At 34.5% G+C, this 24712-nt stretch overlaps 2 protein-coding genes across 6 annotated transcripts in view; one reads left to right on the top strand and one right to left on the bottom strand.

Moving 5' to 3' along the window:
- Nucleotides 1–24712, top strand: part of RALGPS2 (Ral GEF with PH domain and SH3 binding motif 2) — an 87938-nt gene that overhangs the window by 40377 nt on the left and 22849 nt on the right. The window lies entirely within an intron of this gene.
- Nucleotides 967–22766, bottom strand: ANGPTL1 (angiopoietin like 1). 3 transcript variants are annotated; one of them, XR_015743012.1, is made up of 6 exons: nt 22458–22744; nt 14356–15186; nt 9787–9980; nt 7736–8006; nt 3967–5621; nt 967–3891 (listed from the first exon to the last, which is right to left on the bottom strand). XR_015743012.1 is itself a non-coding variant. In XM_026703327.2 (6 exons), the coding sequence occupies exons 3-6, from the start codon at nt 15173–15175 to the stop codon at nt 5434–5436; spliced, it is 1473 nt and encodes a 490-aa protein (XP_026559112.1). In that variant the 5' UTR covers nt 15176–15186; nt 21365–21478; nt 22458–22766; the 3' UTR covers nt 2070–5433. The 3 variants fall into 3 exon arrangements, 2 of the variants coding, with proteins under 2 accessions (XP_026559112.1, XP_026559111.1); XM_026703327.2 differs by adding an exon at nt 21365–21478 and having other exon boundaries at nt 2070–5621; nt 22458–22766; XM_026703326.2 differs by having other exon boundaries at nt 2070–5621; nt 22458–22766.

The raw sequence follows: 24712 nt of genomic DNA, 5'->3' as shown, positions 1-24712 counted from the left end.
TTGCAAAGCTGCTTTAATCAGACATTTGACCCTTGACCAGCCTACAGTGGCTGATGATGATCAGGCTTTGCTATCTGCTTGAGGGCTAAAGCAGCCTTACCAGATGAAGTTTTCTTCGTTTTCTACAGAATCTGTGTTCTCAAACAGAGTGCTTTGAGTTGTGATTGCAAATAATGTCTGGATTTCATAACTATCATAAATTTACATATAATATATTTTAAAGTCTTTAATTATGTGGAAAATATTTTTTTTCTATTGAAGAATTTGACATCACAATGGGGATACTAAGAATTCAGTAGGTATAATATTTGAATTTTTATTGAATTTCATCACTTGAAAAAGAAAAAAACAAGAGGTCAATTCACCTCATTCCTCGTGTTGACATCATTATTACTGCTCTTATCCTGGGAGTCATTGTTTTTGTTTTTTTTAAAAAGAGTCCAGCTTAGTATATGCGTCCATATTTTTTTCCAACATACAGACACAGAGAGAGAGGGAGGGAGGGAGGGAGTTTTCACAGTTCCTATCCAACATCTCTACAAAAATTCTCGTCTATGCAAAATTCTGGGCATATGGACTTAAATTTTTGATTAGTTCTTCCTTCCTGACAACAAGGATAGCCACAAATTAATTGGAGTAATAGCCAATATCAATGAAATTTATTGATCTCTGCCTTTGACAAGTATGTTTTGCTACAATTGGACTTTAGCAGGGCAAGTCAAGGAATATATAGGTACATCTTAAAAATATTTCAGTAAATATGGAAAATGCAAAACGTACTAGGGATGTACACAGTATTTCAAATTCAGAATATTTTGAACTTGAAAAAGTGTGGATTTCCATTGAAGCCACAATTCTTAATTCCAATAGCAATTTTTTTCTGCAATGCTGAGCACATATTTACACTATTGATGAACAAGTAAATGAATTTGCCAAACATGAAAATAAAGATAGAAAAGTATTATATTACTATTGTGTATTTTAGGTAGTTGCATATAATAGTTAATCTATAGATTTATTATAGTATTGTGTAAAGACCATTCAATCACATCTTGGCCTCAGTTGCTTCATTGAAGTAGGTACATTGCTTGATTCAATCTATGGATAGTTCACTCTAAACATGATCTAGGAAAAACTTCAATAGATTGAAGTAAAAAAGATTAGAGATAAGTTTAAATGGCATTCAGAAATACATTATCAAAGTGTGTATATAAATATGGAATGGATGAACTCTTCTGAATTTCTTACTTAGGAGGAGACATTTACCAGTAATTCTCAAATGAAAGACATGCCCTTAGCAATAATAGTAAGATTACTACTAACCTACCCACGAATTTCCCTCATTTATGCCTTTTTTTAAGATTTAAATTTGGTAAGCCATGGAATCTGCCGACTGCCAGAGAGATGACTGTACAATGAAAGGTATCCACACAAAATCCCTAAATAAGTAACATTTTAACATTATTTCTAAAGCAAATTTAATGGGAATTGCTAGGAAAAGAAATCAGAATTTGTTGGCCAAGAAAAGATATAGGACAGAAGAATGGTCATAGAGTATTAGTGAGAGTATTTATTTATATAGGTGCTCTAAAAGTAAAAATCTCCCACTGTCACTTTTATAACTTGAGAACTTGGAAATGTCTCTTCTGAGCTTCTTGTTCTGCCCATATTCAGCTGTGGATTATGCTGTCTCTTATCTGAATGTTCCCTAAGTAGCATATTATTACACAATCAAGACGACTTTTCAGGCTCCATGTTCACATTACTGAATTCCCAGGCCAGAAGGCAAAAATATGTTTTCAGGTCCTTTAGGAAGACCAGCAAGGTTGAGGCTAGCCTGACCTCAAGGAAAATTATGTTCCAAAGGGTGGGTGCCATGGCTGAAAAGACTTTCCTCTTGGGTCCTGCCAGGTAAGATAATATTCCTTCATGGAGGCAACCCACAACTCACATCTGCTCATCCCTGCTGATGGGATGAGTAGATGTGATTAAGGAGAAGAATAGAGTGGAGATGAATGGAATGGAATGGATGGAATGGAATGGAAAAGAAAATCGAGAATAGAGTAGACTAGAGAAGAGTAGAATAGAATCTTTATTGTCACCTTAAATGTATACTAATTAGCATATATTAAAATGAAATTTCATTGCATTCAGCTCTCAAAAGACAACCATTATGCATCTATTCACCTACATACACATATATGACACAGAAAAACACCACAGTCTAGTTTGAATATATACATATGCATGGTGAAAAAAAGAATCCTGCGAATTTACAAGATAGATGGCATAAGGAACAAAGCTGTTACAGAATCTGGTAGTCCTGCTAAAAATACTTGTAAACTAGTGGGCTGCCACCGGTTCGGACCGGTTCACCTGTACCAGTAGTTCTGACCACCAGCTGGGTCCACCCACCTGCCCTGGTACTATCCCATCCTGTATATCTCAGTCTGGCTCGCTCACCCCACCCACTTAGCCCAGCTGATTTCCCCGTCTTGCTCTCCTCACCACAGCTGCCCAAGAAGGTGTGCTGGAAGCCGCATGCATGAAATCACCATGTTTGAAGTCATGTGGCCAAGTGAAGCATCTGTTCACACAATCACATTTTCGGTTCTGCACTAGGCAAATTGATTGTTAAGTTATGATAAACCCATCTCTGCTTGTAAACCTCCTCTCAGAGGGGAGCAACAGAAACAGACCATGAAGTGGGTATGTGGGGTCTCTAACAATGCTTCGAGCATTGCTGTAACTTATTTTAATAAAAAGTGTCATAAAATTGAGTCCAGTAACATTGTGTCTCAATTTACGACCACAACAACTTACGACCAAAATTCTGGATCCAGTTATGGTTGTAAAAGAACTACCTATACATTAAAATGCATATAAAACATATCTAATGTAATCAATCTTACCATTACAGATGGTATTTAATATTTAGGAAGTTGAGTTAATTATTTTTTTAATGAAACCTGTATTTGGCTGTGTGATATGCTAAATTAAATCGCAGCTTTTAAGAGATTGAAAATATTATTTTGGATTATTGCCTGGGATATAGTACTGGAATCTTTTGAATATTTTTAAACTAGTAGATCTATTCTTTACAATTATCATAAAAACAGTTGTTAGTCCAGTCACATCGTCACATCAATTTACAACCACTTGTACATATTTTAATTCTAACTATAACATATTTTTAAACACATTATTGTTATTAAATACTACTGAAATCAATTTATTTCACAGAACATGTCTAGTACATTGAATTTTATTAAAATTATAAATTAAGTAGTACTCCTGAAACAGGTCATTCTTTAATGAGTATACAACTTTGTTTCTTAAATCTTAATTCCAATTTGTAACATAGGATTAATAACATTGATCTAATGTACAATGTTGTAGCAAGGCTTCCAATTTTGGATTTGACTTTCAAAGTAACGTGTGGTTTCTGATCCAGAGGAAGTAGGATTCCCATATCTTAAGAAAATTGGGCTGTAAAATGCAGGCAGTTAATGATGACCACGTCCTTAGCGATTATTCAAAGTTATGATAGGACTGAACAAATGATGGTTACAACTAGTCCTTGAATGTCTGGCCATCCCAGCACCCTCCTGATCATGGGGTCATGATTTAGGGGATCCAGTTGGCTCTTAACAAAGTTAAAGTTGCAGCACCTTGTGGTGGCATGAACTTTATTTGTGACCTTCCCTGCCTGCTTCCCAATGTCAATAGTGAAGTTGGCAGATAAGGTCACAACTTGCTTGGATAAGTCTCACCAGTGCACTATCTCCCAGCCTCTCTCTTCCTGCATCTCACCAGCCACCTATACACTCTGACACACAACTCCTTGGGACATTCAGAATTTATATGTTGAATCCCTGCCACTTGCACATCCTTCTCCCATGCAGCAGCAGCAGCTACCCCAAGTCCTTCCCCACTCTTGCTGTGGCTCCCTTACTATTAATGCACCCTCTTCCAGCCAGCAGCAGCAATCCCAAGCCCAGCCATATTTCCACCATGCCTCCCTCCACCATGCCTCCCTTACCACTCATATACCTCCTTCCATCCAGCAGCAGCCACTGGCTATCTGCTTGCAAACTGCCTTGAACTTGCAACTTCTGGTCAGCTTCCTGTTCTTTTTTAAGGTTGCTGACACATAGACAAAAACAGAGTACTGTAGAAGCAGGAATATTTACTGCTATTTAGGTGGATAACAGCAGATAACAGCAGACAGGAATGAAATTCAAATACCCAGTAAAGAATGATTGCCTGAAGGGAGTCAAATACAATCAAAGATATAACAGCATAGTCTACAGATGTTCCAAAAGATCCAGGATGCCAAATTGGGCAGTCAGCCAGTCCAAAGGCCAGGAGTCACAAGCAAGAAGCAGAAACATGATTCAAGAGCTGGATAACCAAATGGTTGTTTGCAACAAGGATTGCAAGATCAGGAACTAATCAAATCTGTCTGCAGTCCGCTGACTGCAGTTATTCATGCTTTGCCCTTTGTTTTATTAGAAGCCTCATAGAGGAATGTTGCATTGCTCACTTCTGTATGAGCCTAGATCTGGGACGTGGAAACAGGAGATACCTGTGACTGATGATCCATAATTGAATCCTGGCTTGCTGATTCCTGAGTCTGACTGTTCTGTAGTACAGGCCAGCTGTGGAGCAACATTATCAGATTCATGGTCAGAGTCAGACTCTGGATTGTGGCTAATAGCACTTCCCACTGACTTTGGTTGCTGTAAGCCACCAGGAAGTTACAAGGAGCTGCTTGCTTAAGGATGCATGATCTTCACTTACTGATGGGAGCGGCAACTGCGGGAATTGCCATTCTAAACGATGTAGTCACATGAGATCACACTTTATTATTGCGTCATTTAGTGATGGAAATTTTTGAACCAATTACCATTATAATTTAACTATCTAGTAACAATTGCCATAATGAAATGATAGTACTTTATTTGATGCAAACTACACTTGCAAGTGTAGTTTCTTTCCAATTCTTTTGTCTCATTGTCTGTAAGGTTCTCTAAAGCAGTTTTTCCCCCCTACCATTAAGGTCTCTGAAATAAAAACTGAAATAATTTTAATCATATGAGAATGAATTGATTTGACTATTTAACACATAAGAAAAATGTTTCATACTTGAGTTTTTAAATGTAATCATTTTACACATCTATTAATTTTTCCTCTTGATCTTGATATTAAACTGGTAAGTTTAATAGCTGCAGTTAATATTCATACTTTACATGAATACAGAATTATTTTAAATGAAGCCATCAGTTCTGCTTTGTAATTAACGTGTATATAATCAACATATATAATATGGTGAGAATTTAAAAAAAATAGTAGACTTCTCCTAAGATTTTCAAAAATGACATCTGCATCAAACTTAAGGATTATTTTTTTAAAAAAAACATTTTAGCAGTCTCAATCAATAGGTCTAATCATCATCTGAACTGCTTTCAGTGAATATGAGCCTCCTCTGTATTCAGCCCAAAAAATCCCATCCTGATGTTTGCTTCTGTAGTGTCCTCCTCTATACCATACTCCATTGAGATTAGAATGAGCACAAGCAGTGTACCACCAACCTCCTTTATGAAAGTGGGCACAATTTCCTGCAGAGAGAAGCAAAACATTAAGATACATTTTACATCACATCACAAAACATATTTGTAATTTACTTAGTAAAAAGTCAGCTTGTTAACAGATTATATCTCCAGTGTTTGGCCATGGACACTATTGTTACTATTTTAGAGAAGGATGGTATTACTGAATCAATCAACTGTATTTATAAAATCCTCATTTTAATGAAGACCTGTTGGTTCGGATGAAATAATTTCTATTTTAATGAGGAAAACAACTACAATAAACCTTCAAGTAATTCCCTCTTCAAATATTTGTCTCCTGCATCATTCTCATGATAGTATTTAGTATAGAGCGAAGGAGAATGAGCCATTAAAATGAAAAGAAGTGGCAAGAGAAAAAAATAGTTGTGTCAAGTCAAATAGCTTTGTGAAATAGCACAAACAAGAAATGGAATAGAACTTAAGAGCTAGTGATTGTACTGGAATAGAATTCTCAAATGCATTGTATAGGTACTAAGAAATAATGCCGTGATGGCGACTCTATGGCACATGTGCCACAGGTGGCACCCAGAGCCATTTGTGCCAGCATATGAGCTGCAGGCAAACTTACCTCACTGGGCATGTGCACGCCTCACAGCTGATTTTCGGTTGGTTTGAGGCCTTTTTTGGCCTCCCAAAGGCTTGAGGAAGGCTTCTGCAGGTTTTGCAGGCCAAAAACTAGCCCCATTCATCACTTCCTGTTTTTCTGAAAATACCGGAAGTGATGAAACGGGGCTAGTTTTCAGCCTGCCGAAGCCTTCCTCAAGCCTTTGGGAGGCTGAAAAAGCCTCAAACTGGCCGAAAATCAGCTGTGAGGCGCAGTGCAGGTAAGCGGGGTAGGTGGATGCGGATTATCCTCATTGCTTTCTGGATTACACATTGCTTTCTGGGTGCTGGCATGCGAATGCGACCGTGCAAGCACATGTACAATTTTTGGCACAGGAGCCCAAAAAGGTTAGTCACCACTGGAATAATGATTCCTATGTTCCATTTATTTGATGGAAGCTTATTGTCATCTTCAAATAGGGAGGAATTTATTATATCTGGTAACTCTATTTTGAGAAAAGAAAGGAATGCTCCTAAATGAATACATGTGTATTGGTTCTATCAGCTATTTTGTCCTACTTTTCTATTAGATAAAAATAGAAAATAATAGAATTATTTTTCCATAATTCTTTAAAAGTAAAGAATTACAGAAAATAAATTGTGCATATGGCCAGCTGCCTGAGAAGAAAGCAAGTTTTATGATCATCTAAATGATCCATAAAGTATCTTTAGCATTTCGGTAAAATTAAAACCATATAAAATATTCTTTGGCTATAACAGTTCCACAGTTACTTTTGATAATTGAATTAAACTTAATATTACAAAGTACAATTCTGGATAAGCATCTGTAGTTCTTTATAAGTCCAAAGAATTAGGCCAAATCTTCAGGAAAATCAGATCACCACAAAGCTTATTTTCTCTGTAGTTTTATATATTGTGTTGAGTGTGATATAGTTTCACACAGTCAGTTTATTGCAGTTAGATGCACTAAAATAATCAATGGCAGAACTGTTGCTTATGTATACATATAAAACAGAAAAATAGTAAGTAAAATAAGATATAAAAAATCAAGGACAGGTATAATAAAAAATAAATAAAAATGTTATAAGAAGTTCCAAACTTAATGGTGCAGTGCACTGTACATTTAGTAGCACAAAGCATGGAACTTGGAGATTTGGAAGATATTTTTGAATCCTTTTTGAAGTAGAAATCACACTTCCTACCCAGAAATTTGTTCAAGATCCAAACCTCTGGTTTCTTTACAGATCATCTGAATCTTTTGCCTTTTTCACATAGTCAGAACAGATACTTTCCCATGAGAAAAAAGCCTTTCCACCTTCTTCAATGTAAATCGTAACTCTAAGCATATGATTTTATCATTGCCAAAAGTAAGATACAGGTTACTTGTACATGCCTATATGGATCATTCTAATTGAAGATATTTTTATGTTAAACAGAGTACTATTTTGCAAAGTCCTCTTATCTTCCCAATGATTCATCAATTTCCTCAGCTTAGCCAGAATAAGAAGTATATAGATCTAAATAGTACTAATTCTTACCTGTGTGCATATCTCTATCTCTGTCCAGTGTTGTAAATTGTTTTCCATTGTGCCATATCATGGAATCACCAGCATTCCCTTGATACGTGCCTAAACGTAGTCGATAATATTCACTCTCTGGCTCCAGTCGAAAACTGCTGTATTCTGCATAGACTTTCTTATTACTCCAATCTTCTAATTCAATCAAAAGTCTGTAATTATCCTGATTGGAGAGCAAGTAAATATTTTCCAGTCCCAGCCAGTATTCCCCAGCAACATTTCCAAACCCTTTCTGTAAACAAAGCAGAAAGTTTATTAAATTGCCTTCCATTTCTCATATAGAAGGTTTTAATATATAATCAATATATGAGGGTTGTATCTTTGATGCTCTAAAAGTTTTGGGAAAAATCCAATAATTAATTCACCTTTGACCATAAACACTGATGTGTGGAAAGTTCACAGACTGACACATTGATTGTCATCTTCCCTCCAACTCTTTGATAGAGAGGGCATGAAACATGTTGCAAGTGTGAGGCTTACGTGTGGTTTCTAGAATTTTGTTTGCCACTGGATTCTAGCAATGAAGCAGCTTGTTCCCAATTTACTAACTATAGCCTGTCCATACTAGTTGAAGGAGAATTCTTAGTATTGTTAGAATTAGTACTAATAAAATATTTGTATTATATCACTAATGGGAAAATGATTTTATTAAAAATGTTTTAATAAATAAATTAAAATAGATTAAAATCACGTAAATGGGTGGGAAATTATATGAAATAGTATATATTATTTTTGTAATTAAGTATTAAATTTAAATATGAAAGATGATCTAGCCAGTATTTTTGCTTTGTGCTTTCTTTTTTCTTGCAGCCAATTTATTTCTTAGGAGCATTTCTTAACATGCTGCGCTCCAAATACATTGTTTATCTCTTGTAGCATCTTCAAAACTTGTCCCTTGTTCTCCCATGTCTGATGTATATATACTATCAACATTTTGTACATTACTTTTTGATAGCAGACTACAAAGTCTTTCTTAGAAGAATTTTTTTTCCATTCTAGGGAGAAGAGGCAACACCCCATTAAGATGCTTGTAATTTTTCACAATGTCATTTAAACAATTGTAGACAAAGAAGAGTTGTGAAATAAAAGCATAATCTGTTAATGATAATTTAAAACTCCCATGCCCAATTAACAACATAATCCTGTACATATTTTCCCAGATCGTTCTGTTCAGGATTGTGATCTGAAACAAATCCAATTCTTTATTTGTATGAAATTTACAATAAATAATTCTCCTTAATAGATCAAAAGGTAAGACACTACTCAAAGAATCATAATACTGATTTTCATAAAACTAGCAAGAAGGGGAAGTAAAAATAGTTTATACAGTAGTGATTTGTAAATTATATGAAGCACCATATCTTTGATGCTTTCCATGCAAATGCTGAACCAGGCACAGAAAATTATCCTATGTGGGCACACCTTTAAATAATTTCACATAGATTTTTTGTTTCTTTACATATATGCCAGCTGTCCGGTTCGTGATGCTTTGCAGATATATTGGAATCTCACAAATGGTGGTCATTGACAGGAAAGTTGTAATCCAGCAAATTGAGAGAGTAACAAAAAAAGTTTATAAAGGTGGTCCTTGACTTACAACAGTTCATTTAGTCACTGTTCAAAGTTATGAGACTGAAAAAAGTGATTTATGACTATTTTCACCATTACAACCTTTGCAGCATCCCCATGATCATTTGATCAAAAATTCAGATACTTGGCAACTGGCTCATATTTATGACCTTTGCTGTGTCCCAAGGTCATGTGATCACCTTTTGCAACCTTCTGACAAGCAAAGTTAATGGGAAAGCTATATTCACTTAGCAACCAGATTACTAACTTATCAATTGCAGTGATTCACTTGACAACTGTGGATCATAAAATGGGGCAAAACTCATATAACAAATGTCTTACTTAACAACAAAAATGTTGGGCTCAATTGTAGTTGTAAGTCAAGGACTACCTGTAGTAACAGTACATTGTAAATTGCCTCCTGGATATTTTTTTATGATTACCTTATAATTGTCCCAGTTTGTGAAGAAGTTCACAGAACCATCTGTCCTTTTTTGAATAACTGTCCAGCCCCCAGGATCAAGGCTGTTCTCACACCATAATTGCACTGGTCCATGACTGTTTTCAGTCTTGATCATATAAATCCCACTGCTGGAATAGCCGGTTTGTTTGGCTTGATGACAGTCTTTGAAAGGGCCTGTTGAAAACAAATTAGCATTTTTAAAATATCTATTGCTTTTTACTAGTATACTGATATGTATAAAAGAGACATTAAATACCATTATATTTTCTTTAGTGACAGATGTTTACTTTTTTCATACTGTTCCTTGACAACTTGTATATTAGTATTTTCAAACTTCTTGAAGAAACAGATAGGAGGGATTCTGCCCATTTTTAAAATTTCAGATACAATATATACTTCTGGATTTACCTATTTCTCAAACTCATTCCAAGTTTTGTTCTGTACTTTGCTTACTGGCTTAGTAAACTTGTCCAATCAAAGCAGACATTAGTTTTGACAGCATACACAGATGTGATAGGCTTAAAAATAAACAATATTTTATGAGGTTATAACTAACAATTAAGAATCCCTGCTATAAAGTATGTTTTCTTTCTTATGTGAATAAATGAAACTTTTAGTTACTGTAAGTTTGATTTCATGGGCCATCTTGGAATTGGCATATATGACAATTGTCAAAAAATAGGCAGGTATTGGAGTCCAAATGTGGCATTCTTCTACATTACTTTTAGGAAATTATTGTATGCAATTCACATAAATTCTTGTTTGATCCTCGTGACCATGTTACATTAATGTTATGGGAGAATCTAAACTTGAGAATGGTAAAAACATTCTTTTATTGAGAATGTGGATGGAATGTGGAATGTATATCTTAAAGCACTTAATATTATGACACTAATTATTTGAAGAGATGTGACAAATATGATTTTTAAAAATGTGTAGTTTGTTAATATGTTCACTTAAAATCTTGTATGTATGTATGTATATGACTTACAGTACATAGCATTCCAGTTGTTGCAAACATTGACAGATACACTTGAAACACCAGCCTTTAGTGCTGTACAACTGCCCCTAATAAACAGAATGTTTTGAACAAAATAAAATATACAATACAAATAGTTGATGGGCTATACTGATTTAGATGTATAAGAGGAGGAGAGTTATGGAATAAGAATTTGAATTTTCAGTTCATGAACATTACTCTATAATGCCTTAGTAAGACCACACCTAGAGTACTGCATCCAGTTTTGGTCACCACATTATAAAAAAGATGTTGAGACTCTAGAAAAAGCACCTAGAAGAGCAACCAGGATGATTAGGGGACTGGAGGCTAAAACATACAATGAACGGTTGCAGGAACTGGGCTTGGCTAGTCTAGTAAAGAGAAGGACCAGGGGAGACATGATAGCGGTATTCCAATATCTGAGGAGCTACCACAGGGAGGAAGGAGTCAAGCTATTTTCTAAAGCTCCTGTAGGCCAGACAAGGAATAATGGATGGAAACTGAACAAGGAGAGATTTAACCTGGAAATGAGGAGAAACTTTCTGACAGTAAGAACAATCAACCAATGGAACAGCTTGCCCTCAGAAGTTGTGGGACCGCCATTAGTTGAGACTTTCAAAAAGAGATTGGACTGCCATTTGTCAGCAATGGTGTAGGGTCTCCCGCTTGGGTGGTGGGGTTGGACTAGATGACCTACAAGGTCCCTTCCAACTCTGATTATCTGTATCTGTAACTTGAAGATAATTCTATTCAGTCTCCTGTACTATGGAAAAGCTTTCTTTAGAGGAATTGAGAGTAGAGGCAGATCTACTCACAAATGTAACCAAAAATAGTTGAAAGATCGCTAAGTTCTTCCTTTATTTCTAAAATCCAGAGGGCAGGGTTGAAACATTACACAAATGATGTAAGATTTTAAAAATGAGGCATATTCCTGCAACTTAGTCTAGAGGTTTCTAACTTTAAAAAAAATTCTTTGGAAGCCAAAGTATTAGAAGAACATTTAGAAGAAGAATTTGAAGGTTCTTTAGTTTATAATAATGTGGAACAGAATTAGAGAAACAAAAAAACACGCCGAAGCAAAACAAAGATTCCTTTATAGAGAAAATAGAAAACTCAGTATAGGGTTGCATAGCATTGTATATATACTAATATTCTTGGCTTCAAATGTAAAAAAAATCTAAGACAAAGGATTTGATCTACTCCAGGAATTTAAGATTAAATGTTTAGAGTCATATGCACTATTGATTCCACTTTCCTGTACAGTGCATAAATTCCATTTAAACCATCCCAAACAGGATTATCTAGCCTTCTCTCGAACATATCCTATAACCCTATAAAGGATCTCAAACTGAATTGCAAAATTTTGTTAGGACTCTGAAGAGGTTTGTTATGAATTCAGAGTGTTATAGAAAAAAAGTAACTGTGTTTATTGGGTTTATGGTGTTTATATTCCTGAGCAGCTTTCTAATCACGTTATTTTTAAAAACTTCCAGCAACAAATTGAATTATATTTAAATATTAAATTTAGTTATATTAAATATCAAGAAGACCCTTCTCTTACTGCTTTATAATTGTATCAGCTTGTCAAGAAATACAAAGTTTTAATTAACATCTCTAAGAATGTGTGAATTATATAACATACTCTGTATACTAACACAGAGTTACAAAGAAGGATGGCAAAAAACAGTTTTATTTGTATTGTGCCTCTGATGCAGGGCTATCTTAAATGCATGGGCTGATGGGCACTTGCCCAGAGCCCCACAAGCTTAGGGGCCCCATACTAATCTGTGTATGTTAACCCTTCAATGCACCTTGTATCCTATAAATATAGCAACATATTCATTACATTTTACTGCATTTTTAATTAATACTAACATGCAAATATATGTTTAATTTTATCGACCATTTATGGTACATTTTTATTCCTGTGAGTAGTGTTGTAGGGGCCCCAGTACATGGCTTTGCGTGGGGCCCATAATGCTGTTAAGACAGCCCTACTCTGATGCATGTCAGCAGATTGCTGATAAGTGCTACACCCTTCATTATCTCCTAGTATATCCTTTCATGTTTCTTCTCACTCCAAAATCACTACACTTGTGTTTTCAGACAGCAGCACATCTATATTGTGTGCCCTGTTCATTAACATGACTCTTGTTTATGATTGGTTAACCAAGTTCTGTATGCTGAAACTCTGTAGGGTTTATGCCCACAGAAGTGGCAGCTATGCCTGAACAATTTATACAGTATTGTGTAGCCTCATTCATTAATATTTACTGTGTAAATCTAAACACCATGGAGTTAAATGACTACTAGTTGTGTTCCTTTGTTTTTTAGATCTAGAATTTCATTTGACTTTTTTCATTTTATTTATTTTGCCTTCTACTAAATTATTCTTTATATCAGCTATTTATTTTGAATAGTTTGTTGTTCATTCTTTGAATTCTTTTGAAGTGGCTAACTGTGACAAATAACAGATTCACTCTGGAAGTAATGCAAGAAAAAAATAACTTCATTGACAGCAAAGTTGTAAATAGTGCAATGAAGGATGTAGATAAGATTTAAGCTACTATTTCAGGTTTTTTTCATCAAGAACTATTCTATTTGTGGCTTTAATTTTTAAAATAAATTTAGTTTTTGTTATTGTATAAAAAAAATAGACTGAAAGCATAATAACATGGCATGGCCCCAACAATACAGTATTTCCAAGATTCAATCAGTATAGGAAAAGCTTTTCCCATAACATTTGTATTCATTTGATGCCACGTGCTTGTCCACCTCTCCTGAACCTTTTCCAGATATATCTTTAGTATCCTATTCTCCCACTACTTACTAGGTTAATAACCACATAAAGCTAAAATCTACCTTAACTTACTGCATAAAGTAAAATCTACTTTGACTTTCTAGAAGGCATAGTATAAGGGTTTGGTTTGTACAAGTCTTAATAGCTTTTACCACTACATTTTTTAGCTTTATAATTATTGTCCTTACAGGTATTAGATTTATGTTTTACATTGTAATTGTTTTCACAGTTTCTATATTATTTATGTCAGCCTGAATATTACCAAAATAAAGATTCCATTGTTATAAAAACTTATATCCACAAGGGGGCATTCCTTGCATACATAAATATGTCAAACACAATCCTTCTATATTTTGTGGAAATGCTTAAATACTGGACTGGGATAGGGCTGTTCTGATAAAAGTCCGGAGAACTATTAGATGACTGTAAAATGATATACCTATATAAACTTGCTGCCATCTACTTGTTGTTAGATGTTTACAGCCCAAATTGGCTAATAATACTGCCTAAGAGCAGCAAAATAGTAACTGCTTGATATTGCTAGATAAGATTAAGGAAATAAAGGAGAGAGACCCTTCCTTAGTCTCCCTTAACATTATAAAAATTTTAGACTCATTGCTCAGAATGCTACTTGTATAGTTTTCATATAGGTGATGCTTTTAAAAGTTTTGATATATTAGCTAAAAATTACAAAGGTTTCAAATGCATTTATCTGTTAGAAATGTTCAAATTAAAAAGAAAAGGCTTACCTTCATTTATTAAAGTTAATGGTGGAATCTTAAAAGGACTTTTTGTAGGAGAAGTAGCTGGATCAGGGGGTGGCCTTACATCTCTCTCTCTAGGATAACCTGGATCTCTCTGAATTTCATTACTTCCTAGCAGCGTAGGGTTGTAAAGTGGATTGTTAGGAATATGATGAGGCACCACTGGAACTAATGGTGGTGAACCATGTGCATCCTGCCGTGAGAATATTCGCAGACATTGTTCTTCCAAAAGTGTGATGATGACCGATTGATTATTTACAAGGTCAGTTAGCGCTGCATATTTTATTTCAAGCTCTCTGTACCTTGATGTCATCTTCAACATTTCAGTTGTAACGTTGAGGATTTTGTTTTCCAGCTGGGAAAGCTCTAGTGAATTGTCTCGTTTGCGAATTATCTCATGCAAGAGCTGCATATACAGTTGAGTAACACGTGAGTTCATGTTGCGACTCTCTTTTCTCAGCAATTTTACTTCATTTACTATATTTCCATCCACATCCACCACTAATTGTAAGAGATCAATGTCTCGCTTTTGCTTGAACAGTACTTCTTTCAAATTCTCAATATCCATCCTAGTAATTTCATCTTTTTTGTTTCCTGGACTTGAGCCTTTAGTGTTGACACAAATTGGTCCAGTTATTTTTTGTTCCGGAACAATAAATGTGTAGCCACACTTTTTCCCTTCCTCACCCTCTTCTGTAGAACGTGGATTTCGTTTAGGAAAGGATTTTTTAAGTGTCTCTACTGTATAATATCCATTTGATAATAGCATTATTAAGAAACTCAAAATCCATGGGACTGTCTTCATTTTCAAGTGAGCTAAATGGAGAAAAATACATTTTATTTATTTATCAAATTTAGAAACTGCCCATCTCCCTTGCAGGAGGGACTCTGAGTGGTGTAGAAATAAAATACTAAAATCAAAAACTGTGTGTAAAAATCAAATAAAGAAGCAAGGATAATTAAAATTCACCATTAAAAAGTTAATTAAATAGCAAAGGGTGCTAATTTGCCTCAGAGCTGCATGGCCCTTTGTGAGCCCCATGCAAGAGATCAGAGTCAGGTCTTTAGATATTTTCGACAGTGGGAGCCTGTCTCCCCTCTCAGAGGAGAATGTTCCAAAGGGCGGGGGCAATAGCAGGAAAAAAAATGCTGAATTCAGGACCTTGCCAGTCACAGCCATAACTCTTTAACTGACAAGGTCCAAGACATGCCTTCCCTACCTGTCCAGATAGGATGGGCTGATATAAGGGGAATTTTAGGTATTGCCAAGACTGCAGCAGTATAAAAATAACCCATGTAAAAAATGATAAATTAAGGGTTTTGTCAGTCATTCAGGTTTTAATTCTCTCCTATTCTCTATGTATTATGTTATAATTACTAGCAGAAGCATGGAAAGCAGAAACATTTAATATCTTAGTATGAGAAATCAATTAAAGTCACAACAGTTGGATAAATTGAGTGCCATAGTATGGTATCAAGATATAACACATACAGTTACTAATACTGGATAACATAGAGGTTGAGCTAACAACTCTGTGTTGATTTATCATCTTACATTTTGCAGTACTCATCTTGAATGACAAAATGTAACCTTGCAAACAATGTTTAGTTCCCATATTAAAGACCAAGCATGAATATGTTCAGGTTATAAAAAAAGCTCCCTCCTCTATCTATTCTTCTACTTGTGTCTCATTAGCATGGAGTAATTCTATATTATAGTGTGAAAACTCTGAGTGACATGAACAAACACAATAGGTAATTCAGTGGGAAAACATTTCACTAATTCCTGCCTAATTTGGTACAGGAACTTTACTACTGCTGTGCATATAAAATGGTTACTATACCACAGGCTGCATATTTGAAGAGCTTAGGAATATGGAGATAGACTAGTATTTGTATAGTAACTTTTTTGAAATTATTTTCATCTAGATAGCTATTTGAATTCAAATAATTGATCTTTTATATTGTACATTATATATTTAAAGGGCAATGCATTTTAAAAAATTAATACCAGACTATCTTGTAAAAATTGTTATATTTATAACGTTAAAATTATTAACCTCAGATATTGCAGTTAGATTAGATTCTGTCATGTAGTCTATTTAATTTCGTTGTACGAGGTGCAATGACAAAGCAAACTAAACTAAATTATTCTACATCTTAAATTATTCAAATTCCTCAATTTGTTTTTATCTGGCAATGATTATGGTTTTTTTACTATAAAAATAGTTTCAAACAGTATTAAATATTATTTTGCCTACTTCAGACGAACATTTCAAATGGTAATATTTCACTGCAAATAGACTATGCTCTTGGAAGGTTTTTTTTTTCCTGTATACAGAAAGTAATGCCAAATAAACATTCCTTGTTTGCATTTGAACTTACCCAAGATATAATTTAGCTCCCTTTTAAGATATACTGAAGATTTGCCTTCCAGTGAAAGTGCTGTTGTTTGAAATAGCCTTTAAACAACATTAAATTCAATTTAGCATAAGTAAAATTCTTGCTACTATTCAGTTGTATTTTAACTGTTTACCCGATGTAAGGGTATACTCATCACCCTACCCCTAACATTATCCTATACTGATGTATAAAACTAATATTTTAGCGAGGAAAAAAACCATTTTGCCATAATTACAGTAATTCCTTTCTCTCTTACGCCATTTCATCCTTCCTTTTTGCTATAGATAGTGTTGGTCTTTTTTTCAGCCTCAGAGGTCTCCCTATCACTCTTACATGAGAAAAGACAAGAGAGTTAAATGTTACTATTTATTGTTGCCCTTGTTATTTTAGTCCAAGAGAGAATCAGGTCTTGTGGAGCAGCTGTATTATGCATATTTACACAATATATGCATACCTTTAGATGTCCCAAGCTTTAACAATACTGGAGAAGGGAAGAGAGCATGCACAATCACAGTATATTTTTTGTACTGCTATTATCAGTAATGCTAACCACAGCAAAGAAAATGTGTGAAAAGCAGATATCTATATTCAGTTCACTGGAGTCATCCTGCAACCAAATAGCATAGATGTAAGGCATTAGACTAGAAAGCAGGAGATTCAAATTCTAGTTCCACCTGAGGTACAAAGCCATCTGAATGACTTGGGCTAGTCACTTTATCTCAAGCCACTTGTGAATAATTTTGCCAAGTAAACAGCAGAAACATGTCTCTGAGAATCAGACATAGAAGGGGAAAATGTTGATTTGTCCTTAGGGAGTGATAAATTGATTGATTTACTAATCAAAACATAGCATTAAAAACAGGTTCAGAGGTCAGCTAATCCAATGGTAAGGATCTGTTAAAGCATTTTGTGATAGCTGTTGCTTGAAGATCTCCAATGTAGAGGAATATGTTGGAACATTCCTCTTAATACTTAATGTATACCTACTTCCCCTACAATTTCAATCCACTGATTCTGATCCTGTTGACCAGAGAAATAGGGTAACCAAGGTATGTACATTTCCTCCCCTATATGATAATTTATAGATATTTGAAGACTCGATAGTATCAGCTTTTTTTTCTACAGGTTAAATATATTCACTTCCTTTGATGATTTTTCATAGGGTTTGTTTTCTCCTCACCATCTTGGTAACTGTTTTCTGTAGACTAAGCTTAATTTGTTGGTGTCTTTTTTAGAATGTGATGCTCATAAATGAGTATAGTATTTCAGGTGTATTCCATCCTCTTATTATATACCAAAAGAACATTTGCATTTTCAGCAGCTATATCACCATGTTGGTTTGACATCTGCAACACCCAGATTCTTCTTACATCTAGTATAGCCAAGACAGGTTTCTCCTGACATCTAGGTGTATCTTTCTCCCCAAATGCAGGACTTCGGATTTTTCCTCATTAAATTTTATCTTGTTTATTTGGCCCACTATTCAAGTTGTCTAGAGCTTTTTAAATCTTTACTTTTTTATCTATAGTGAATCTACATTTTCTCATCAATTTATCAAGCATTCCCAAATCAAATAGCCCTCAACATATGACAGTTGAGCCCACTATTTTTGTCATAAGTTGCTGCAATCATAAGCCCTTTTGACCGATTCACTGAGCAACTGCAATCCAAGCTTTCCCTGTTGTTGCCATGCCCAGGGTATATGGAACCCCTAGGAGGTCCAGAGCCCACTGGCACATAGTAACTTGCCATGGGTTTGGGAGGTGTCAGCTGGCTAGGCCTACCAGCACACAGACCTTTTCCCAGCCTCAATATACTTGGGTCTACTTACCTTACAGTCAACTTGCTCTATCCTGCATGTAGGCCCCATTCTCATTATGGTTCAGAAGGCTCATTTTCAAATTGTATGGAGAAGGGTCTTCTGAACCATTGTGAGAATGATGGTATTTGTTAGCATTTTTTCCTCCACTTTGGAAATACTGAGTGTAAGGGCCTTTCAGAATGCTGATTTTGCAAGTGTTTTTGAGCTCCAGATTTGTACAGATGGAAGGGGAAATCCCTCAGGGAAATAAATCCCTGTGGAATGGACTTCAAAGCTTCCATCCCTCTGTTTGCAACTTTTCCTGTTGACTTTCTGGGAAAACCAGCAGATAAGATTGCAAATGGCAATCATATAATCACAGGGTATTTGGCAATCAGTCATAAATATGAACAGATTGCCAAGTACCTGAAATGCATCACCATAGGGGGAGGACAGTCTGTTGTTTTATGCCTATTCCATGGCTGTCGTGTCTGTGGTCATTAAACTACCAATCATAAATCAAGGACTATCTGTCTAGCAGTTTTTCCATTGGTTTTGCTGGGGGGGGAGGGGGGGAGTGTTAATACCTTGGAATATAACTCACCTACCCTGGAGCATTGAATTTATTTAAATTATATAATTATCTGAGATTGTCCTAGGCTGCTGCTTTCTCCTTCCATTATTGTGAACCACGATAATGGCCCACTAATGTCAATGATTGTACCTTTGTCTTTAGTATCCATTAAGACTCTGGCCACCTAAGCTTCATGTATTTCTCTTTCTAGCAGACTTTGGCAGAATGATTTGTGCCATAGATTCATTACATATGAATTATGGTATTATAATGCACTTCGTGTGAAAATAGAAATTTTTATTCATATCAAATAATAGTGAAGGTTCCTGGAACCAGGGATAAGATTATGCAACTGAAACAATTGAATTGACCAATTCAAATCCTGTAGCTGTAATTTATTGTTTATTGGCTTGTATTTATTTTTTTTAAAGCTACTTGTTTCAGAAACAATTGTTTCAGGTTCATATGAAGCCGTATGTCATGTGAGCCTAACTCTAAAAATGAGGAAAAACTTTTTTGATGCCATAAAATTATTTTTGAACTTTCTTCACAGAAATATCTGTTTTATCTCCTCCTTATTGTAATTATTAATTCTGCTTAGAAGCGCCTGGTTTAAACATCTGGGCTCCATTGTTGGGAGAGGGGGATAAATGGCTAAATAAGAAACATTATTACAGCTGAATATTATTTGTGAGTGACAGTTTAGTTTTGCATGGAATAATGTACTAAAAGCAATAAAATTATATTTTTCTGCAAATGCAGAGTAAATATTCATCTTGAATAGTTTGCTTTTCCAAATATTTAATTCATATGCAAAAAATGCAAACATGTTCTGTACATTAAAAGAGTCAGTGAGTTAATGCGTATAGTCTGTCTTAGTGTTCAGGTTTTTTATGATTAAAATAATTGGATATGGAAAGGAGTGATACACATCTGTTTGCAAGGGAACCTTAACATAATATTCCACATTATTGATAATCTACATTAATTGAGTCCATTGTGTCAAATATGAAAGACATATTAACACATTTCAACTTCAGCACAAAAAGCTATGTGTTATTTGATTTTCTTTGGAAATATAAGAACCTTAGGTGTGGATAAGATGTTAAACAAAAGGGTAAACACACTCAATTTGATTTCATAGGTATGTTTCTTATTTTTATATAGCATTAAAAATGGTGCATCTCTTGACTGTCTTGAAAACAATCACATATAATATGAATAAATTATAGATTGAAAATTTGTACTGTAACTACAAAATTGCTGTGAACTGATAGTAGTACCCAGTGATATTTATGTCTTATATTGCATTAATTCTGTTGAAATAACTTACTATACATTCCATTTAGTCAAATTCTGCTATTTTAGTCATTGGGAATTTTTATATCTGAAACTCGATTCACTGAATGGTAAATATTTTTCTTTTAATATCAGAACTTTGATTTAATTTTAATTTATCTTCTGCAGTTTGCTTTCTGACTTATAATAAAGCTAAAGACAGATTACTACTTCAAATACTTTCTCCTGAATACTATATTTTTAACTGAATACCATTCTTGCAGTATGAAGGATTTGTTGTGGAATTGTTACTTTTTATAGGTACACTGTATTTGCGGGGTTTTAAAGCTAATTTAGGCAAAATAGCAACATTCTAGAATACTTTGATCCTAGCTCTATGGACATGTTTGTTTGCAGAATCATGCTTTTCAGAAAATACATGGAAAAATATATGGAAAATCCAGAATACTTAAATAATAATTTTTGCCATTGAGTTCTACAATCTACTGAAATACATGGAATTATTTTCTACTTAGTGGCAGCTAGTCAGCAGTAAGAACATAAGTGCAAACATAAGTGTTATCTTTTCCATTTTCCATTACATTGTCTTATCAGATTAATAGATCCAGTTTCTGAAGCATAATAGGTAAACTTCTATTACAACTACATACTAATAGTTTGAAAAGGGCAATATTAACTATTTGCTAAAATATTTGTTCCACTACCTGTATTATATCAGATTTATTTATAAAAATGTCATTTTTTAAAAAATTAGATAATTAGCAAAATAAATAAATTTTTATATTGTACAGAGGAACAATCTAATACTGTAGTGTAGTCAATTAAAAACTGATAAAATTAAAGCCCGGGTTAAAGCTCTGAAATTATTTTTGATAACTTTCATTGTGAAAATGAAATACTATTGCTTTGGTTCTTACCTATAGTTGTAACTGCAATACATGAATATCAGTGTTTCTACACCAGCTGCTTCAACTGTTGTCCACTGATACTTTGCCACCTTCCAATTTGGTTGTTTTCTATCTTGGCTGGGTCTGACAAAAGATGCAATTTTTAAAAAATCCAAAGAGCACTAGGTTGCAGAAGACTGCCATAGATTCCAGCAACTTAGATTCCACAGCTAAGTGTTCTAATAAGATCCTGAACTTAGTTGCTTTTTGCTTAACAAACTATTTTAATTAGAACTCGAGAATAACTGTTTAGTGCATATATTAGTCTAACGTTACATGGTACTCTCTGAAAGATAGCAAAAATGCTTTTAAAACTGAGCATGTATAAGCAATATATATCAGTCTAACATAGAAGGTAATGGTTTTGTGCCAAAGAAAACTCCAGTATTTGTGTTGTTCTTTATTAGGTACAATTATTGTATTCAGTAATCATGGGCTCTAACTTTGAGCCAAGAAAATTAATACATTTTATTGGGTTAACTTTTTTCTTTTGCAAGCTAATTTAGCTATTTTTGAGTTCCTATGGAAGCAAAGAAATAACTAAACCTTGAAATTATTTAAATCCACTATGCACAGTGGATACATGTTTATTCCAAGTACAAATGGAATAATTTTGATCAAAAATGTGGGGCCCCACATTAGTACATGAATAGAACAAAGTTAAATGAAGATTTAAATTACAGATTTTCATGCTATTAATTGATATGCCTGAGATAGTCTGAGAGTTACTGACTTACTAGTTTTATTTTCCTTTATTAGGAAAAATATAGTTTAAAATATTAAACTAACACAAAAAAATTAAAAACAGTTTCACCATGGAAGCTTTATAACAGTGGGTTTTTTTCCTAATTATGTTTGGGGAGTGAATCCTCACCCACACCTTCCCTCAGCATACAACTAATAGTAATAGTATTTTGATTACTTTTATAATGGAGTATCATGAAAATCAATGGAGTACAATAAATTCTAAACCATGTGTATATTAGTGACAGCAATCTCATCCTTATCCAATATGGGAAAAATGCATACATATTGACTGCAAAGAAAATGGACAGATACTAACCTTCTGATGACTCTTTTTTCTGAAACCGAATAAAACTTCAGAGGCTTTTTCTTTATATTTCCTCCTGCTGGTGCCAATACAGTTGGCTAGCACAGTTCTACTTTGTTTTGTTTTGTTCTGTTTATAACCAAATACATATCCCTCACTTTTAGCTTAACGAAAGACCTATCTATCTAAACTATTTCCTTCTGCAACAGAAAAGGAGAGTTTTTCTAGCTGCTGTGCCTTTTCCTTTCATTTGCATTCTGAACTGTACTAACCAGCAACAGTCTAACTTGCTTTAATATACAGCACAGCACACTTGGGTGTGTTTCTTAAACAAATGCATGCCTAGACGTAGAAACTGCCAGCCCATGTATGAGGTAATTGAAGAAAGGGAGGGGGAAAGAGAGAGGGGGAGACCAAAGGATTTCCTATCCACAGCCTTTGGAGTAGAATTAAAATTGGGAAAGGAAAAAGAGTGGGAATCACAGTATGAACAAGGAGATACTGTTTGCTAATTGAATGGAAAGCAAACAGCAGATGGGGAAACAAACTATAAAGAGTTTAGGTGCTGAACTGTAATTGCAAAGCATTGTTACTTAGTTGCTCAAAGTTGCCTTTAGCTGTTACTATAGTGAGCTTACTTTAGAGGAGAGATTCTTTCAGACTGATACATCCAATTTTCTGTTTCCACAAAGGAAAGGAACAGGAGATTTGTGGATGTATGTGTTTGTGTTCAATTATTCTGAAGAATGCAAACCAGAATGCCCTATTAAATTCTTTTTAAAGTTTATTTAATGAGAAGCAGTTGTTACAGCAGTAGTGTTTAAAAAACATTGACAAAATAAGACATTAACACTATTAACTCTTAAGTTACATGGCATACTAAATGAGGAGAAAAGAATTTGTGATTGGTCTAAGAAAAAAACCAATCAAATCAGTTTATGTAGGTGAATCATGTATTGATTTCTAAATGTTTCTTAAATATTTATTTAGTCAGAAACCCAAATGTTTTTAATAGTAGAATGAGAAATTGGTCATTTTACTTTATTATTCCCATCCCAGTTCAATATCACCAGTTACCAACAATCAGGCAAACACAAATACTAGCCAGTATTTTCCTATTTACATATTCTGTTGTCACTCAATGGCCATCTAGAAACCAATAGCTTATTTAGGATTTAGTTAGCTTAATCCTAGCTGAAATGCCAACAAAAAGTTTTGTTGAATAAATACTAAGAGAATTGCAGAGAAAGAATGGCATCAATCCACTTCTCTTAGACTGACCAGAAATGACAATAAACAGACCCACTAAAGTTGCCCATTTTGTGTCACTTTCTATTCTTAGGACTTAGATCAACTTGATGTTTGGTGACTGAGGTTTTTGTCTCATTTTTATACCTTTTTTAAGGGACAGAGAGCATAAATAATAACATCTAATTATTTATTATTCACAACTTCAAACAATTTAATGCTCTTCCAGTTAGCTTTTAAGTAAGACAGCACTAGCAGACAGCACTGATTGATCTGGTAGCATATCTTATCAACAGTGTGGGAACATAACTAGTTAAACTTTTGCTAAGAATATTTTTAAGAGAACCACTTATTACTGTTTCACTTTTTCTTTGTCAATTTTGTATGCTATTACTTTAAATATAAAGTTTATATAATTGAATACAAAGAACAAGTGATAATAATTTAGACATGTAGCAGTTTAATTTTAAAATATAATTGCTTCATTAATTAATTACTTTGTTGAATTGCAAGTATATTTTAGATACAGATTGAAATATAAAGCTTTTATAATATATCAAGGGTGTCAAACTCACAGCATCACATCACACATCAGCACTTTTTCTCCCTTTACTAAACCAGGCGTGGCCGTGGCCAGCCCGTGACGCATCCAGCCCATGGGCCGGGAGTTTGAAATCCCTATAATATATGGAAGGCTAAAGCTGAATGTTTCAGTTTCATGACATGTCTTCAAAGTCCAAATAGTATCTGAAGGAGGACTGGAAGGCTGTGGTGTTTCTTATTTGATTTGAACTGCAGGTAGTACTCTCTTAGAAACACAGCTGGGATCAACAACATCATTACTAAATGCCATGATTGCTAAACAAAAAATCATGTAACTGCAAGGATTTATAGCGTCACTTCTGCTTCAGTTGTTAAGTAAATCACACAGCTCTTCAGTAAAACATTCCATATTCCCCATTAACTCTGTTTGACACAAGCAAATTGCAAAACACACAAATAGCATGACCTTGGGACAC

This window comes from Pseudonaja textilis, chromosome 3 (assembly GCF_049901715.1).
Source record: "Pseudonaja textilis isolate UNSWEBS1 chromosome 3, rPseTex1.2, whole genome shotgun sequence".
Lineage (NCBI taxonomy): Eukaryota > Metazoa > Chordata > Lepidosauria > Squamata > Elapidae > Pseudonaja > Pseudonaja textilis.
This window is presented reverse-complemented; position numbering and strand designations above follow the sequence as displayed.

What these genes read in the sequence shown, in the direction of transcription:
- ANGPTL1 (XM_026703327.2), bottom strand. Translation starts at nt 15,175, where the DNA reads ATGAAGACAGTCCCATGGATTTTGAGTTTCTTAATAATGCTATTATCA. An exon ending in ATTAACTTTAATAAATGAAG is followed by an intron (nt 9,981 to 14,355) that starts GTAAGCCTTTTC and finishes TGTTTTCAACAG; the next exon opens with GCCCTTTCAAAGACTGTCAT. An exon ending in CAAACTGGGACAATTATAAG is followed by an intron (nt 8,007 to 9,786) that starts GTAATCATAAAA and finishes CTTTGTTTACAG; the next exon opens with AAAGGGTTTGGAAATGTTGC.